Source organism: Eurypyga helias, unplaced genomic scaffold, assembly GCF_000690775.1.
Source record: "Eurypyga helias isolate BGI_N326 unplaced genomic scaffold, ASM69077v1 scaffold2438, whole genome shotgun sequence".
Lineage (NCBI taxonomy): Eukaryota > Metazoa > Chordata > Aves > Eurypygiformes > Eurypygidae > Eurypyga > Eurypyga helias.
Window position 1 is genome coordinate 50,262 of NW_010267347.1, and position 19,325 is coordinate 69,586.

Sequence of the window (19,325 nt, forward strand, 5' to 3'; positions counted from 1 at the left end):
CACAGAGGAGCTGTAGACTCACTGCTACAAGTGGGTGCTACCAAAAGCACCATTGTCAAAGAGGAGTTACAGGGTAGGGTGACTGGGGACATGCAGGAGCAATTTGCTGCTGAAACGTAATATTTAAGGGTTTTTTAGATAGAGGTATGTATATATACTGTATATGTATAAACACACACATACACACACACACGCACGCACCCCAGAAAAGATCCCACAGCTCTGTTAACTGAAGCTTAGACCACTGGGAAAAAATATCTATCTTTTTTTTAATGGTTTAAATGGTTTTATTTAAAGGTTTAAATGAAGTGGAAAAATTCTGCAAAATAACTCCAAAATACAGAAGCCAGTCTTCCTAATACCTCAGTCATATGCTAAAACATCAATAAAAGAATCCAGACATGAGGAGTTCCATTTCACTGTGCCACAAGAACGAGTGATAGATGCTAAAAGAACATTTCAAGGTTGCAAAGCCTTGAAATTTACTTCCCTTGACAGCTGTCCCATATTGTACGCTTACTTTAAGAATTCCGGTGGGTTATTTATGTTTTTAAATACTAATCTCTGCTGCAGCATTAGATTTAAGTTAGAGCAGACCTCTCAACTGCTGTGTTGCATAGTGCAAACAGGCAGTTACATATTAAATGGAGGCTGGCTTATGTCACTGAATACTATGTGAATGAGCTGAAGTAAATGGTGCCCTGGAAGTCTTAAAACTCGCCATTATGGAACAACAGTCTGACAAAGTGCTAATTTTAAGACCTAGCAACCTTGAGACCACCTGGTTAAGTCAATTTTATCAAGAAAGGGAAGGGTTTCTTTAAAACCAAACCAAAGGAAAGTAGAAATAAAATGGATGTGTGGACCTGCAGTGTCAGCCCTCTGTCACACTCACCTGTCTGCAATACTTGCAGATTTGATTTTGTCTATGACAATGACCTGTTTGTTGCAGCACATCGAGGTAGTTAGTGCAACCCCAAGAGCAGCACCGGGAGTTTTGGCAACTTCAACTAGCAGTGGCCCAGACGCTGTTGCTACTGAATCTGTGAAAATTAGACAACAAAAGATCAGTATTATGCCAATGCAGTACTTACAGCATTTTCATGTTTTCCCACATAAAATCTCCATGGCTATTCTATTTCTCTAACTATACACGTGACACACAGAAATTCTGGAATAGTATCAGTTTAGGTGCCAAGAATCAGCTCTTAGTGTTGAAATCAATAAAAGCAAGAGGAGGTTTGTAAATCTAGGATGTTGGGAAGCTTCTGAGTGGGTCAGAATTAGAGATAGACCAGGTTAGGGAACCAGGATGTGTTAGTGAATCATCCTCTTCCATAACTAAGCTAAAAATCACCTGGAATTTAAAACAGGTATGCTGAAGAAATATAATTAATAAAAAAGTAGAAAATTATCTGGGGAAAAAAAAATAGAACTGAGGTGAATGGGTGAGAGAAGGATGCCAAATTAATTTTTAGGAAAAAAAAAAAAAAAGGGTTACATCTGTGGACAATATCTATAACAATTAAATGAAGAAGGTGAAGGAAGGGTGTACAAGAAATCTCTCCCTAAAAGAAAAGACAATTTAGGAGAAAATGGAGAAAGTGCAGGAAGCATGACAGCTAGAAATAGTAGGAGTTAAAGCAAAATGCATGTGAGGAGGTTCAGAAGATTCTTGTAATATCCTGTCACTGGATAAAGTACTGCCTTGCAACAGGGCACAGACAGTAAGACAGTAAATGACCAACACTGAAAAAAGAAAACAGAAAAATAGGCAGCAACAGGCATGACTGATGACTCTGGTGAGGACTATGCCCAAGAGAGACAAGTGCTAGGCAGAACAAAGAAAAAAGACAGCAGGCTGCTTCCTAAATGCCAGAACAAAGCAGGCAGTGATAAGGGTGAAGTACATTCTGGAGACTGCCTGAGAACTCCTACTAACTGATACCCATCCATCAACAACTGATCTCAGCAGAATAAGACAGTGTAAAGCAAAGGTGTCCTTTAAGGACGTAAAAAGACCGAGACAACAAAAGTGCTATCAGAAACCTTTGGAGATGCTTACGATCAGACTAAGGAGAAATGAATAAGCAACAACTTCTGCTGGAGCAAAGTTAACAAATGTTTTGCTTGCAAACAGTAGAGATTCATATTCACATAGTACTAGAGCCTGTTCTAAGGAAAGTGTTCAACTGCATTGTCTTTCAGAAGTCCCTGAGACTGAAGCTATAAAAGAACTGCAGCTGGGCCTCAGAGTGTGGAGGAGAAAACAGATGTCAAGATATTCCATTCAGCCTTAAATCTACAAAATTAGTCCACAAATGTAATTATAACACAGAAGAGAAAGCCTGTGAAACAGTGTGTTGTCATACAAAACTAACAAGCTATATGATAACACAAAAAGTTGAATGGGAGCTTGATTAACTAACATTCATCGAATAACATGCAATACCAGTAAAGCAGCAGTTAATTATTATAAAAATCCTTTGCTCCCCACAGCTTGAAATAATTCTTATATTCTTGTTGTCACTTTTCCAGTTAGAAACCTAAGGGTTCGAAAGTGCCCATTAAATCTGAGTGATTCATTTTTGTGCCCTACTGGCACTGACTGTTTAAAGGCTAAATTTCTGCAGGCATTACCAAAATAAGACGCCCCACAAATCTGAACCAAACTTCAAATTGTGATCCAAAAGAAGAGATTCCACCCATTCCTGCCTGCAGCTTCAGGCTTTAAATAGCTTTAAAGCTGGACAAACTGCCCTCAGCAGCTACCTGTCTTTCTTTAGCAACTAATGGAGGAGGTTATGGCAATCAAACCCCTGTCTCAGACGCCTTGGGTTAAGGGTCTAAGTGAGGCAGGATTCATGCAGTGACTTGCATACAGCCAAATAAGCAGACGCAGTAAAGCAGAGTTTAAGAACTCCCGATTCCCATTCCTGTGCTGAGAAACAATAATTTTATTCTTGAATATTCCAGTGGTTTCTGGAACTACAAACAAGCTTGCCTTTACAAACACATGGGCAAAAGACTCAGTGTTTGTTGTCAGTACCAGGAACTCACACTGATCCAGAAAATGGCAAAGCTCAACTTGTTATTGGCCAAGTTCCTTCCTTGAGGAGAAGGGAGGAAACTGAATGCAAGTATCTGTTGAGAGTGAGTAAATCTTTCAAGACGCTGCTCCTGAGTTACTTGAGAAACATACAATCAGCTTATGCCCTACCGTTATTTCCCAGATGCCTGCTGAAATGCACCAGGAAGGCAAACCAAGGAGGACAGGATGAATAAATAAGATAATTACATTAGAGGAAGCAGAAGAGAAGAAATGGAGTGTGTCTAACTGTGGAAAATAAACACAAGGAAGAGAAATCAGAAGGCAATAATAAAGCACACATTCCCTGACAGAGAAGGATTAGTTTATCATGCTGAAGTAAAGCATGGATATGAAAAATGAATCATACAGGTATAAATTATTCATGTGTGAAGATGCTTCAGTCATTAAGATATTTACACCGTGACTGAAGCACTTACACACTATGTTGATTTATTTGCTATGTAATTACATAAGATATACTGATGGATGTTTGCGTGAAAAACACTCTAGATTTTTGATCTTGTTAATAATTTTTCTCACTTTTGAGCACTGCATCTCAATCAGTACAAGAGGCGTGATTAAAATCTCCCAGAGGAAGCAGTATTGCTTTCCACATGTTAATACATTTCCTCAGCTAGATAGCAGCACACCTTTTTTATGTGACAGTTTAAAGCACTGGCAACAAGGGGTTTTATTCTGAATATACTTTTACGATGTGTAAGTATACTATATAATATATAAAACATTTTGGATAAAATAAACAGCATCCCCATTCTCTGTCACCTCAAGAGATATCACAAATTATTTTGAAAGTTGAAAAAAAAATCTTTTTTTCTCCTGATAAAGTGATCACATTACATGCATTACTTTATGTCCTTATATGTATCTGCTAATCCTTACCTATCCTTATGGCTTGTCAAATCCAGTTCAACAACTAGTGTGTGGTGGAGGACAGAAAATATCTTTAAGATTCCCACAGTGGGTAAGCCAGAAGTTGAGCTGTTTGTATTAGGCAGCAGAGGATCTATATGTAAAACACTACTTATAAATGCCCTAAAAAGGGAAAAGCTTCAGGCATAGCTTGCAATCAATAATGACACTTCAACCAAAGGAAACCAAACTTTATTAGTTTATGATGCTTATTTTTTTCTTCCCAAAGCCTTCTTGTTCTTAAAGCTGGGAAGTGCTGCGACCTTGTTCCTGTAGGAATACCGTGTTCTGTTGTTATTATCTATGCTCTGCAGCTTCTTATTTCTCTAACTGGAAGGTTCTGGGTACTTTCTTACTTTTTTTTGGAAGCCATGGCAGCACAAGGCACAAATAATTTTTTTTTTTTGAGCAGCTTAAAAGAACCAGACAAGGAGAACGGATGTCAAAATGGATTTTGACCTTAAAGACCCAGAAGAACCAACTGAAACACAGCTCCACAGGACTGCTATTGATCTTGCTTGGACGCTGCTGTATCTTCTAGCAACGATGTAAGTGACAAACAATTGGATAGCTTACTATCTCACACTGAGCTTCTTCCCTATTAGGTGTCCACAGGTTAACAATTTTTTCACCTTAAAATTGTATATAGCAGATCCACGTAGCCTTCTTTATTGTTGTGATTCTCTGACTGAAAGTGGTAAAAAAAAAAAAACCAACAAAACAATAAATCTGCACTGGTTCAGATCAGTAAATAAATGCATAGTTCTTCAAACCTTGCAGTCGTCCCTATGCAGTTTTAATGTTGCTGTAGCAATGCATTCACAGATCTAAAGGTGTTTTACTCCTGTCAAACCAGAAGCCAGTATTTCACAAAAATAAATTTTCTTGGTCAAAAAAGTGCGCTCTCCTGCTCCTCATATCTTTCTTTATTCCCTTCATAGAAAATGTTTGAAGCCCACAGACAGCAAGTAGAGTAATCTCTCCTTTGGATTTCTTTTGTCCCTTCAGTTCTTGTCTGTACACCTGATTTTTCACCTTCTCTCCTTTTTCTGTAATCCTAACTTTTACACCCAGCACCTGTGTGCCTCAAGATCAGACCAGTCAACAAAGCATAATGTTAATTAGAAAAATGGGACACCCAGTTTATATTTTCAGAGCAGTAAGCTTCATTAAGCTCAGATATCTATTAACCTGGATATCTTTCTATAACCCTTTTAAAAGGAAAAACCTCTTCTAACCCTAAAGCGCAATTTCCAGTACGGATATCCAAAGACAGGACCAGTAGCTGGGTGGATCGCAGAGGTGTATTTTAGTGAAGTTGAGGAAAATTGTTGACAACTGGAAAAAATCTGAAATCTGACACTCCTTTAAGAGCCAAAAATTGGAACATTCACAGCAAATCGGTTTGAATCCTCCCACTTTATTCTTCTTATACACTTTATTCTTCTTACACTTTATTTCTTTATTCTTATACACTTTATTCTTCCTCTCCTCCACTCTCTCTGTGCTCTTTTTTAATTCACAAAAATCAATTATTCTTTTCCAGCACTCACTCAGCAATCACACATGCTGCAGATCTGAAATATTTGGGACAGTCATTGATTGTTCCTCAAGGAACCTGTGGAATAAACTCTCACAGAAGGACCCTCACAAGTCCTTAAATGCAGAAATGCACCACCATTCCCTTGAACTTGCTTTCTTTAACAAAAATGAAACAGAATGCAGTGATGTGTATGTATTTATGTATGTGAGACAGTGATAGTTACAGAAAGGGTCCAGTACAAAACACTTGCAGTCAGGTTTTACTTTAAAAAGGTTGAGACAACCAACATGCCACCATCAGCATTCAGTGCACAAGTGGAAGGTACTCAGAAACTACAGTGGTGGGTGAGGTCCAGAACGGGGTAACAGCAGTCCCAGCTCCTGTGGCCAAATCTGGGCCTTTATTTGCCGTGTCTCGGTCTTAATGGAGTATTTACAGAATATTCAATGGTGGAGAATGCACAGCAGGTGTAGTTGTGTCAGTCCATTCAGAATCGGTGTGTTAGGGATTAGCACCCCTGTTTTCTGTATGAAGTAGCAGGAGTTGAAATGATAAAAGCTTTCTTTTTTTCCCAGAAATGGCTCAAAATTTTAGATGTTAGACACACTATAGAGGTTTACCACTAGGAGTTTTAAGTATTTCCAATTCTTTTGAAAAGCTAGATTGCTGAAATGCAAAAATCAGATTTGATACATTTCTAACAGGGCACTTAAAATCCATGGCCAGTTGTACAAATCAAAGCCCAGGTGACCAACCCAAAGAACAGGCAGAACCTCTAACAGACTGGGTGATGATCGCTTCTTAAGACCTGTGGGTTTAGCGGTGACACTCTCCGTACAGACCATTTTAAAAGGCTCTTTGCAGCACTTCTCAGCTAACAGTGGAGCAACCTAAAAGCACTCAGGGATCCTGTTTGCATTCACATCCACCTCTCTTCATTAATCAACAGACTATTCATTACTGTCAAACAGTATCTTAAACTGCACTTAGTGAAACTTGTCATCCTCCATGTGGTTTGCTTATTGTATTATTAAGGACTGTTTTTTTTAAATAAACACCAACACAGAAAGAACATCCTTTGTGTCCACTGAAATGCTCACTCTGTAAGACTGGTACACTTAAGGTTGTCCCAAACTCCTCACAGTCCTGTGGCGAGATCATATCCCCATCTCTGATAGCGAGATCCTCTATTGTACCACGGCCCCATTATTTCCCTCCTCGTGGCTGCGCTGACTGTACTAGCAGTAGGTAGTCAACCTCCTCCAACTGTCTGCCTTTTCCATGATTTCCAGCAAAACAGAGCCAAACCCAGAAATGGCTAGTTACTTCACTGTGCAAGAGAAAGATTTGCTGGGAGTGGGGAAGCTTTTCTGCACCTTTCTCCTTCCTCTGAGCTTCTCTCCACTAACACCTTTCATCAGGCTGGTAGTTCACCAAGGTCACAAATGCAGAGAGATAAGAAAAAAACCAACCACTTTTGGCACTGTTTTTCAGCCACATCCTAAAATATTCCTGAGGCTATCTCGCTAACATTTCAGATTACCTTTGTAGGGGCATTTTCATTCACTCATATTTAATACCAACTAGATGATTAGCTAAGTCTCCCTTACACACACAGAGCTGACTGCTAAGTTATTTAAATAGTATTTCTTTTGGGGTGGGAGGCTGCCCTCTCTTTGTATTCCAAAGATAATTTGATCTTAACAAATGTCTGATTGCCATTTTGCAAAGAAGGGAATGTTAATTATGTATTTTTTAAGATGATCCAATTAAGAAATTGAGACTGGGATCATGGATCAATGGTTTCAAGAGGGAAAGCAGCAAGGAAGAGAAGCAGGAATAAGACTTCTGCAGTGTCTAAAGGGCACAGGAACAATATTCAAGATGCCCTACAGCTGGGTAGTGCCATTATCACTCATTCAGAGTAATATTATTTGATTCCTCATACTTTTGTGACTGCAAAGGTCATAAGTGAATCACACACAGGGCACTAATGCACAGTACTGGCCTTGGTATTCTGTTCTACTAATATTGCATAACATTTGCACCCTGGCTTTGTTCGTGCTTCATTTAGCAGAGTAACCTTTTTTCATCTCAGATCTTACGGTAAAACTAGAATCAATGCCAGCTAGCAAGCTCTAATAATGATTTCTGAAAGCCTGAAAGTCATTGACAGTGTTTCTAATTCTCACAAGAGTTAGAATACAAAAGGTATTAATAAGCTTAATGACATGTGAGACTTTACCCTAAAATGTATTTTGGCATGGAGTAGGCTGGCATTATGTATTGCAAGCAATATCTGGGGACAGAGGGTGGTAGTTTCTTTAATAATTAAAGCCAACTACTTAAAAATTAAATATTGTTCTTGTTGAAAGGGTCAGTGGCAGTCTCTTAAGCTCAACCTACCATAAAATATGTGTGCTCCTACTGTTCCCTTGATTATGGAGTATCTGTGTGTTTCAGGCAGGCTGTAGAGTGAGCAACAGTAGTTCTAATTTTACCCAGCTCAGCTAGAATTTAGAGGTGTAAAAACAGTAGCGGGGGAAAAAAAAACCCAGGAGTGGTGCATTTTTCCTTATTGCCAGTGACAGCATGGCACTGGAGCTGCTGGGCTACTAATTGAGAGAAAGCTAATATTGTCCACAGAAAACCATGAAATTGCTGGTAAGGAAAAAAAAGACAGCAATGTCATTTTACACACCCTCACCTTTAGAATAATCAGATTTAAAAAATGAAAAATAGGAATAATTTCAAGAGGATGCCAGCAGAATGAGTGATAGTGACATCAGATGGACCTCTCAACCTCAGAATGGAAAACAGAGACATCATTCTCTAAATGAATGTGCCACCTATCTCCTCTCCTCTACACAAGCTATTTCATATTCTTGTCAACTGACTGGCACAATCTTTCCATTTTCCTCTTCTCGCCTAATTCCTGCAGCTCATTTCTATGCCTCTAATGCAGCCAAGTTCTTAAAATGAAAAGCTTAGGAGCTGCCTTTTACCTAATTTCATACTTCGCAATCTTATCCCCACCAACCTTCTCAGCTCAGAAATGCCTCCTAATCACGTTGCAGAACCCTCCCTGCCTTCAAATTACTCCCACCAACGTGGGTGGGGATGTACTCAAAATGCACCTGTGGACTTCTTCAGATATTCTCTCAGGTTCAGACCACAAAAGCCTGCCTAAACCCCTTTTGTTTAAGACACTTTCCCCAAATCTTGGGACACTTCTTCCTCCTGTTTCATGCTTAGATGTCTTTAATTTTTACTAGGTCCCTTCTCTGCTCAAAAGCTGTATTAAACCCCAGCCTCTTCATTTATCTGTATCTTTCTTTTCATGTGCCCTGTTAATCTTTAACCCAATCTTTCTATTGCTGAATTTACAACAGAGAGGATGGTGGATGCAGCCTGTACAGCAGATCTGCTTCTTTGAGACTAGTTTGAATTAATTTTAAATAAATTCAGGCTTTGCAATTTCTTTCCTTTGTTACCTTGAAAATGAATACTACACAGAAAATTCAGATGGCACTTAAACTACTGAAAATTCCAATCTCCACCTGTGATGACAGCACATGGTTTCAGAACTTGGGAGCCTATAAATACACCTTTATGGCTAGTTTGGTAACCTGGGCCTCAAACACCACCTTTCTACTGAGGGATGGCTCCTGAAAACTGCCCTGAAACATTAGAGAATATAAGACTGATAGTGAAATGTTTGCAGAAGTCAGTTGTGATGGAATTCTGCCTGGATTTCATTCCAGGTATTGAACTCACAGATAATTACTTTTAAAAACCATCTTGCAAAATAAGAAAGATCCCCAAAACGAAACAAATAATATTGACAGTCTTCTGCAGAGACCCTGAAATATAAACTCCTGTTTTCTCTATTGAACAAAGCATAGATAAAATCACAGAACCACTGAATCATAAAATGGTTTGGGTTGGAAGGGAGCTTTGAAGATCACCTAGTCCAACTCCCCAGCAATGGCCAGGGACATCTTTCACTAGACCAGGTTGCTCAAAGCCCCATCTAACCTGACCTTGAACACTTCCAAGGGGGAGGCATCCACAACTTCTCTGGGCAAACTGATAGACAGACAGACAGACAGACAGATAGATAGATATGTATAAAAGAACTTCTCATACTTCTTTTTTTCTTGCAAGTAGGACAGGAAATAAAATTCAGAACTTGATTTCTTCAAAATGCTCCAGCTCTTGCACGATTCTGTACCTAACTAATCACAACAAATAAAGACGACATGATCTACGTCTCTGCCTGCAAAGCTGGCACACACAGCTGGTGTGCCAAATTTTACATCTGCCAGCCTTGAAAGTAAGCCTTATGTACACACTACTGTAGATTATATAAAGTGCTGCTGTACCCATAAATTATGTCTATTTGCTGTAATGACACTAAGTTTCCATCCAACTGGAACAGTAATAGAGTGGGACTGGATTCTCTTCAAAAGCCTATAGAGCACAAAGCCCCTTGCTGCCAGCACTTGACAGATAGGAACAAACACTGCGAACACCCAAACTTTGTGTTGAGCTGACAGTTCTCATCTGCCCAGAGCTCTACCAGGATGACATCTTGGATAATCCCAAAAGCTTCAGAGCAAAGGTGTGCCCTGGACACTTTGGACATCTTGGTAAGAGAACTGACATGCAGACAAAACAGTTTAGGCGACCATCAGCAGGCGATGTTCACCCACTTCCTGTGAAGCAGGGCTTCAGTACACATAGCAGTTGCACCAGCAGACAAATGTGGTAAATAACGAATGCCTCCCCCTCCTGCTGCCTTTCTCCTGGCTTTTATTGCTGAGCAGACGGTACGGTATATCCCTTTGGTCAGTTTGGGTCAGCTGTTCTGCCTGTGTCCCCTCCCAAGATCTTGCCACCCCCACCCTACTCAGGGAAAAAGGGGGGAATGTTGGAAAGACAGACTTGATGCTTTCTCAGCAGTAGCCAAAACACTGGGGTGTTACAAACCCCTCTCTAGCTACTAATGCAAAGCACAACACTATGAGGGCTGCTATGGTGAAAATTAACTCCACCTCAGCCAGACCCAATGCATTACTATCAGTATCACTTTTTTCCCCCAAAACTTTGGTCTCTTTTCAATAATCTGTGCTCTAGCACAGCTGCCTTATAAATCACTGGTTGATTGGCACAGCCACAGTATAAAATACTACCACGCAGAAGGCAGAGATCTGATCTTGATATTTATGCACTGAGGAACAGAACGAGAGCTTTGAAGCTCTCAGGGGTTGCACAGGATATTTTGCCATTCAATGCCAACCATTCATGAAATGAAACTTTGGTAGAGTAAGTCAGGAAACAAGTTTATTAACTGCCCTCTCTTTCTGCTTTGGTACTGCCTGAGCAGCAGTTCAGCGAAAACGTTTCAAAGAAACAAAGAAAGTAATTTAGGTGAATTGCCCTCAAATACAACACAGAAGATGCAGTTTGGAACATAAGCTCTTTGATCCCACATTGCAATAATAATCCAGGATTGCTTACCTGTTGCCTATATATTTTCAGCTTTTCCCTTCCCAGTGCTTGTTTCCAAGCAATACAGAAACAGTACTACTGGGAATATTCACACATTTAAATAAAAGGAAGTTTCTATTTCCCCTGTTATCCACAGCGTACATTTCCAGCAAAAACAATTCCCCACATTTCTTCTCCCAAAATCCCAACCAAGCAGTAACCTCTAGAAACCCAAGAACCCCATATGTGACAGAGTCCCAGCAATGAGAAGTGCACTCTCATCTGCTTCCGCAGTAGGCAGTCTGACAGCTTGCCACCAGGGTCACCCTTGGCAAGGTTCCTGTGCGGCTCTTCTTTTGCCAGGGGACAAGCCATTTACCTCGTGCCAGAGCAGCTCCTGCTGTCAGGCTCTTTTTCTTTTTTTTTTTTTTTTTTAATGACCAGTGAAAATACACCCAAATTTACCTAAGCTGTAAAGGCCTTGAAAAATTAGAGGTCACAGTGCTCAGAAGGAGGCTATTCCATTCGACACTGCTGAGCTGACTGTAACAAAGACTGTGCTTATGCAAATTTTAAAAACCCAAATGAATTAGGAGTTGATTAAAATCAGCAGAACATCAATATAAAACATTATAAAAATACATGCACATAAAAAAATAGCTCAGAAGTGTCTGTTTACAAACAGAATGACATTAAAAGGGAAATATTACGGTCACCATACGGGCACAAAGCACTTCAAATTTAATGAACCCCAGAATGAATATTGCCTGGATGAACTTATTTTTACCTCCCTTCTTTAATTAAATAATCACATATTCTTCTTCCTTCAAGAGCCTCATGCGGAAGGTAGACAGTGACTATTTAATGAGTAGCAGCACTTTTCCCTCTTTTTTTTTCCATGCTCATGCCTTAATTACTGAAGAGTGTTCTCATCCTTTTCTAAGCATACGTGGTGCAGGGAGACTATTATATGGTGCTGTCTCTGAATATTCATTACAACACAAGTTTATTAATGATTTTATCTCGTAACCACCCTTTAGAGCAAAAGCATGGCACTTTCCTCGCTGTATAGATTAACAAATGAGGATCAAAGAAATGAAGGTCGAAAGCATCCATTAGTCCAGAGAGGGCAATTTGAGGCACCTACGCTGGGATTCACTGCCTCAAAATGCAGGCATCTGTAGACCAGGCCTGAGGTAGAGGCTTAAACTCCCTCCACAACCATCACAGAAAACTGGCATTTAAAAAATGTGATTCACCTGCCCTACTTTAGGCATCTACATCAAGATGAGACAGGCTGTTCTTTAGAACGTTTCTCTCACTTGACTGTTTTTCAGATCACTTCGTACTACGCAGCAGGTGACTGATGATGGAAAAATGTATGCAACCATTCTAATTAAAATCTATATCACAGCACATATGCTCCAAGCCATCTGAGTAAAGCTGCATGGGCATCTTTAATTCTTGCATTTCCCATCCCTGAAGAGCTGAACTGAAAGGAACTTTGCAAAGACAAAAAAACCAAAAAACCCACACCCAACTTTCCTCAATATACAAATCTTTCAGAAAAGTTGTCACAAAATGCTGCTTCTGAGCACACTGAACTGTATTCTTTCAAAGACATCCAAATGTAGCTACTAAGTCTGGGTGGATTTTCACTGGGATAAGCAGAAAAGGGCAGGTCCGTGTTCTAGCGTTTCGAAAAGACACAACTGCACAAAGAAAAGTTTCTCCAACTCTCTCATCAGAGGCAAAACAGTCTGAACTCATTTCTGGAAATGGCAGAACAATTTGCCTGAAAACGCTTTAAAAAAAAAAAGCGAACAAGAAAAACTTTAGTGTAAACTGCTGAAGTTTTTTCACTGTTCTTAAAATTATGGGTTTAACAGTGAAGCAGCTTACAGAAGTCTCAAACAAATCATTCCTCCTGCCAAGGGGATCATAAAGAAACACATAAAGGACACATCCTTTCTTCTTTACTTTTCCTTTGCAGCTGTATTCTAGTTTAAACACAGCAGCTGATACTTCTTTGACATTCTGTACCCAGCTAAAGAACAGCAGAATGTACTGAGACAGACCAGGAGCACCAAAGCCTTGCCATCATTTATAACCGCAAACATTAGTATTTCAAATCTGGTCTGTTGGGTGAAAGCCAAAAAGTAAATCAAATGAAATGCATGGTGGCTGTTCATCTAAGAGTTTCTCCAGCATGCTCAAGGGTGGAGACTTTTAGGTCCGAACTGGGACAACCTATAAAACGTACCACAAAACCTGTGATTTCATGTATATACACCCTGTTCCCATGCCCATGCTGAAGTACCAGAAGAGAAATACCTTAGCAAAGTGGCAAATAGAAAATGGGCCTGGCATGTTTACCACTGGACTCAAAGATCTTAAGGGGCTTTTCCAACCTAAATGATTCTATGATTCCATGTTCTCTTTTCATTAATAGACAGGAGACAACTGAGTGGTAACTAGGTGCAATTAAACAGTACTATCTTAAAATAACGTGCATCAGAGTTAGACCATTGTCATACAGGCCTTTTTCACACTTCAGACTTGAGTTGGCTGTAGAATCCCTAAAGTAAATGCTCTTAAGCCGACAGTGAAATTAAACATTGATTTAGTTGCGCAAACAGTGCTTAAACTAGGAGACTTTTATGCTGGCAGAAGACATTTTTGTTGTTATAAAATGGGTGTCCATTTGGGGAGAACTGAGGAGGGGGGCAAAGAAGCACAACTCTGCTGTTCATTTTCCTATGAGCAGAGCTCTTCAAACGCAGAACGAGAGCTGGATTTTTCTTCTTTGGGTCATATTCTAAATCCCAGCTGAAATCAATAACAGTTTTCCTACTGAGTCAAAGGGGCTTGGACCAGGCCTTGGCTAACTTCATGAAAGGCACCTGACGGCTGACCTAAGGATCAATAGTTCTTGTTCTCATCCTAAACACTTCAGATGACAGCACATGGCAGCACTGCCATGGCTAGGGATTAGATGCAGCTTTGTGTGCATGCAAAAACTACTAAATTCTGGGGAGAGAATCACCTAGCAGAGCATATTCAACCATAAAGATAAATCTGTATATACATTTAGCTAAAAAAGCAGTTCTGAGGCACTTAGTACCTAAATTAAGCATTTATTTTAAAATGCGGAAGTTAAATGTGAATAACAACAGCTAGTTGTAAGTTGCTGGTGGCCTCCCTGAGCCAAAAAATAGCAGGAGGAATTGCAGGGAGAGTTTGTTCTAGATTTTCTTTGCAACTATGGAAGATGTTGTGCCAAAATCATATTAATGACAGAGGGGAAACCACAGGCTCTCTGTGTCTGCAGTCCATGGTTTTTTCTTTCTTTTTTTTATTTATTTTTATTTAAGCTGCTTGAAGCCTTTAGATTTCAATTAAGAACTCGGGCAGGATGACCTGAATCAGCAATAGCTTTTGGATATAAAATAAAGGTTAAAGAAAAATCCAGCTAGGAGTTTTTAAAGAAAGTATTGTGAGGCTTCCTAAGTAACATGAAACAAGTCCCAAAGCTCTGCCTCAAGGTGTACATACTACCATCTTCTCATTTATATAACCTTTATATAACCTATAATCTGCCAGAAAAAAGTGAAACTAACCCTGTAATTCAGAGGCAATATGGATTATAGATGCTTGTGTGCAATACCATAGGAAACCCTACCCTAGAAAGCCCTTTCATTCTTACCAGCATCCCCATTCCTGTTCCTTCATTGTCTGTCTCTCTTCTCCCCAGAGCCTCATTGCCTCTGATGCCCTACAGCCAATTTTGTCTACTGGCAAAGCCTTACTCTGCTTTCCATTTCATGCAGGTAACCTGAGGGTCTGGGTCACCACAGGACTTGACTCACTTCTGAGAGTGGGTTTTGCACGTAAAAATGCAATTTTATCAGCCAGGGAAGAACTGTCTGGAGGCACATAAGAGGAAGAAAAAAACCTCAGCTTGCCATAGCTTTACCTGTAACCTTGAGAAGCTGGCATATCCTTCATTACTCATCTCTTTGGGAGGGCTTGGCACTCTTTTTTTTCAGGCTGCAGTGAGCCATGACTTTTCTGCTAGTGTCAGAATTGCAATTAGAGATGAAACCGGTGAATGGTCTAGATAAGTACTCTTCATAAAATCACTGCCACCCTCAGGTGGCAGTAAATCTTACCCACAGGTAAGACTTGAATGAAACCTGCAGTGAGGTGCTTGCTTTCAGTTTATTGTGAATGAATATTCAGTTATCACAGAAACACCATTTGGTTAGAGTTCTCCAGCATCTACACTGAAATAGCAACATGACTAATCAATAATAGATGTCAGGATATTCTGGCCCATGTCCTTACACACGAAAATTGTGGGACTCACAAAAGGTCAAACACCACTAATGTGAGTCACCAATGAATTGATTAAAAAAAAAAGAAAAAAACAATTAATTTTTGGCTGAACATAGTCTAAGACACAGAGCAATTTTTATCAATACTGTTTCCCCAAAGCAACTCTGATAAATATTGAGTTCATAGGCTATGAAATGATCTCTTCAAATGAACAAAGCATGGTAACCTTGCATTTAGCAAAAAGATGCCAAGACAGGTTATTATGGGTTTTTAAATTACTGTAGAGGAATGTGGTTTGAATAGCACATGCACAGAGAACATAACATTTTGCTCATTGTACATCCGAAGCACTCTGTGTGTCGGAATCACTTTGCAAGACATGTCACTGGTGCAATTACCTTTGAGTAACTATGTTGATATCAAGATAAACTCATTCAGCTTAGATGATGGGTTGCCCCCCACACACACACACATTTCCAGCTCACAGGAACTGTGAATAGTACTGTCTTCCCCCATCAGTATGCATCTCCATATGCTGAATACTAGATGGTGCAGGCTCACAGCATCTGCTTCAGGTCTCCTTCATACCAGTCTTCCAGTAGAACACCATTAATTGAGACAGTTCAAGTTTAGGAAAAATACCTACAAATATTCATACTTTAAAATCCATCCTTTTTCATTAAAAGTGTTCTGTAAAATGAAGAATGAAACTTAGCATAAAGGGATGAAAATCTGCCCTACTGCATCCCAATTTAACCTCTTAGTTTATGTCCAGTACAGGTGTACCAGAAAATGATCTGAGGGCTTCTTGGGTTTTCTCCCCTTGGCCTCACCTGTCAGATGCAGTCTGGGTGTGTCATACCCATGAAAAAAGTCAAGAGAATGGAATAGTCCGGCTCTGGATTTTTTAAGCACTTCCCTCGGGGAAAGTCTTGGGAAACAAGAGTTTCTATTTTCCTCTTGCTGGAACGGCAGGACTGGAGCCTTTGCTGCTGCTGTTGTCTCCCCAGAGATGGGCCCTTTAAGAGACAGCTTCTGGGGTTACAGCCCAAGTTTTCTCTAATATAATCAAATCCGTCCCTTTTCCCTTAGTCTCTCAGATGACTGCAATGCCACTAAACCAAATCCAAGGCTGATTTTTTTTAATTGGATTTTTTTCTGATTATAGTTTCTCTTGCATTGAATTGCATGGTACATGCAGAAGATCCTTTAATCTCCAAGAAGCTTAATTATCATCCTCTTTGTAAAACTTTCACACCTGCACTCTGAATTTAAGCAGTTCAGCTACCTGCCTTTTTTTTTTCCCCCAGACCAGCAGAATTCAGGATATTTCATTATCCTTGTTAGTCTGCTGTTGACCAGCGCACTATGTAACAGATAAACCAACTTACTGAAAGACCTCTTGACTAACTTACAGCTAATGAGAGGTATGAGCATGTAGTAGAGATGGCAATTCTCTTTCACGCTGCATTTCATGGCACATATGGAAAGCCCTCATGCAAAGGGGAAAGATTTGCTCAATCCTTTTTCCCCATCTTTTACTAAATATTGAGTAAAAAATTCCCCTTGCAACAAACCACCAACATACATGGGTTATTTGCTCCTTTCCTCTGCTTGCTTGGAGCCTGGACGGTGGACAGCATCTGTCATTACAACAATCTCCTTCCATTGTATGTTTTTAAATACTTACTAAAAGAAGCAGAATAGCTTATTTTTAATAGGCAAAGGCTGCTTTCATGTGAGGATCCAAACCCTTGAATTATCATCTAAAAAATTCAGACCACATGCTTTGTGAGGAGATAGGAGGATAGATTAGGAAGGCTCTACGTTCATGAAAGCCCATCATAAATACATTAGATATTTCAGACTGGGTTTTTTTAGTTGTACACTATTTAGATTAACTGCATACAATTATAGGTTTCACTTTCCTGACAAGTCTTTTAAGACAAACTGTCCATTACTCTCAGTACCCATTAAGTAAAATACAGAATATTTTCATACAAATAGTGGAACTTGGAAAATGATACCTATCCTCCCCACTTTCCTAGTTATTTATGACAATGAAATTGCATTTTTTGTTTTCTGTTACAGCGACATCTCATTTTACCTTCACAGGTTTTTTTTCCTCCCATTACAAAGCAATGTTTATTAAGCTGCTTTTAATGAGGCCATGGTTTCAAAAGCACTAGAGAGAAATGTTAATTGGACCTGTTAGAGTCATTTGTAACTTAGATGGTTCAGCTAAACTCCATTTATTTCTCTTTAGGGATGATCAAGAAGTTTGTAAAGAAAGAAATATCTGTAAGATTTATGAAATCCTTGTAAAACATGTCAATTCCTCCCTTCTGTAATCATCTACTAGCAACATGGCTATCAAACTGTAACAACAAATCATTACCAGGCAGAGAAAAGAAAGTAAAAAAAATTCTATAGGGCAAATACACTTGGGAATCATAGACCTTTCTCTTTAAAACATTTTTATTTTAATTGCTTGCAGCTTGGTCACAGTTCAAACATTTGGTGTGATTTGGGTTAGACTAGATGATCTCTAGAGTTCCCTTCTGACCCCTTCCACTCTGTGAATCTGTGATTTTTTTTCTTAGGACAGTTACCTCTCTCAGGCTGGTTTTTTTTCCTTCCCTTAGTTATTTCAACGGAAACAGGTCAGCTGTCTGAGAGGATCATTAGGGAAAACCAGAGTTTTTAGTCACCACACAGAAAATTTTGTAGGCTTTACACTGAAAATGCATGTTCCTATATGTCTTCATTACCTGACAGATCTGGCACACAGAATCAAGAGAAGAGCCAGGAGGAAGGGAAAGTAGGACTTCTTGGGCAAGAAGGGGAGGAACTGAGGTGAGACGTTGGTTGATGTGAAAAGATGCTGCAGTACAAGAAACTTGGGAATGGCTTGCTAAGAGACAGGGACAGGAGAAAGGCCATGAAAACTGCAAAAGGCCTTTATGGAGAGAAATCAGCAGAGTGACATTAATGTGTTAGAAAATTACCTAAGCCTTACTTGGCAAAAGAGAGAAGAAAGAACTGGGCTGTAAGGAAAGGGAATAGAATGTTGGGGATTTAGGACCTTCTAGAAAAGACGACTCAAACTAGGTCAGTAAGGAAATGGAGAATCAAGTAGCTGCTGGGAAAAAATTAAAAAAAGACAGTAATGCAGGTAGGAACTAGGGTAAGAACAAAGAACCGAGGAAAAATACATGATGCTTGCATGAAACAGACAGGAAAGAACACAGGATCCTGAACCTTCACTGTCCCCTGTCAGCACACCTCTTTGAAACCCATTGGTCACACGTGCCTCTTGAATCCTTTCTGGTTCCCAGAAAGCACGTTTGTACAGTGTTGGATAGCTGGTGGGTTAACCTGGCTAACAGGGAGCAGACTGGTGGGTTTAATGGGCCTCACTCTTTTGAGGAACCATTTGGGTTACATCCTATTAAAGATGTCAGCTCACACAACTATTGGAAAATGACAAACTGAAGGTTGCTTATCTGACACAGTCATACTATTCATTAGACAGAGAAGTACTATTTTCTTACAAGGCCCCATTCCACACCACATTCACTACTCTGCAGTCCTTACAGTGAAATAAGCACCTTATTCATAAGACTAAGCACCTTAAGTTCTGAGGGAGCTAGCAGTGAATGAGTTGGATGGCAGGTGTGTAAGGCATAAAAGGGAATTGCAAGAAAGAGAAGAAAGTCATGCAACACAGAGCAGACACCTGAGTGCTGCTTTGAAGCAACAGATTCTTTTTCTGTCACAATTTCTGCAAAGGGTGAAAAGGATACTTAAACTGTATTGGTCACTAATTGCAAGCATTTTCTTGTTTCACTATCAGTAGTCAGCAGCAGTATCTCTTGATCACACAAAGTACTGACAAATCAAGAACTGGGTTTTGAATTTGCCAGCCCC

The 19,325-nt window shown here is 39.7% G+C and overlaps 1 protein-coding gene across 1 annotated transcript in view; it reads right to left on the minus strand.

Annotated features, from left to right (window-relative positions):
- The window catches only part of GRIP1 (glutamate receptor interacting protein 1), a gene marked incomplete at its 5' end in the record, with an annotated part of 81,087 nt that overhangs the window by 46,734 nt on the left and 15,028 nt on the right, over positions 1 to 19,325 (minus strand). Inside the window, one exon of the mRNA XM_010157364.1 lies at positions 896 to 1,043. Within this exon, the coding sequence (XP_010155666.1) occupies positions 896 to 1,043 (148 nt within the window). The remainder of the gene's footprint in view (positions 1 to 895; positions 1,044 to 19,325) is intronic.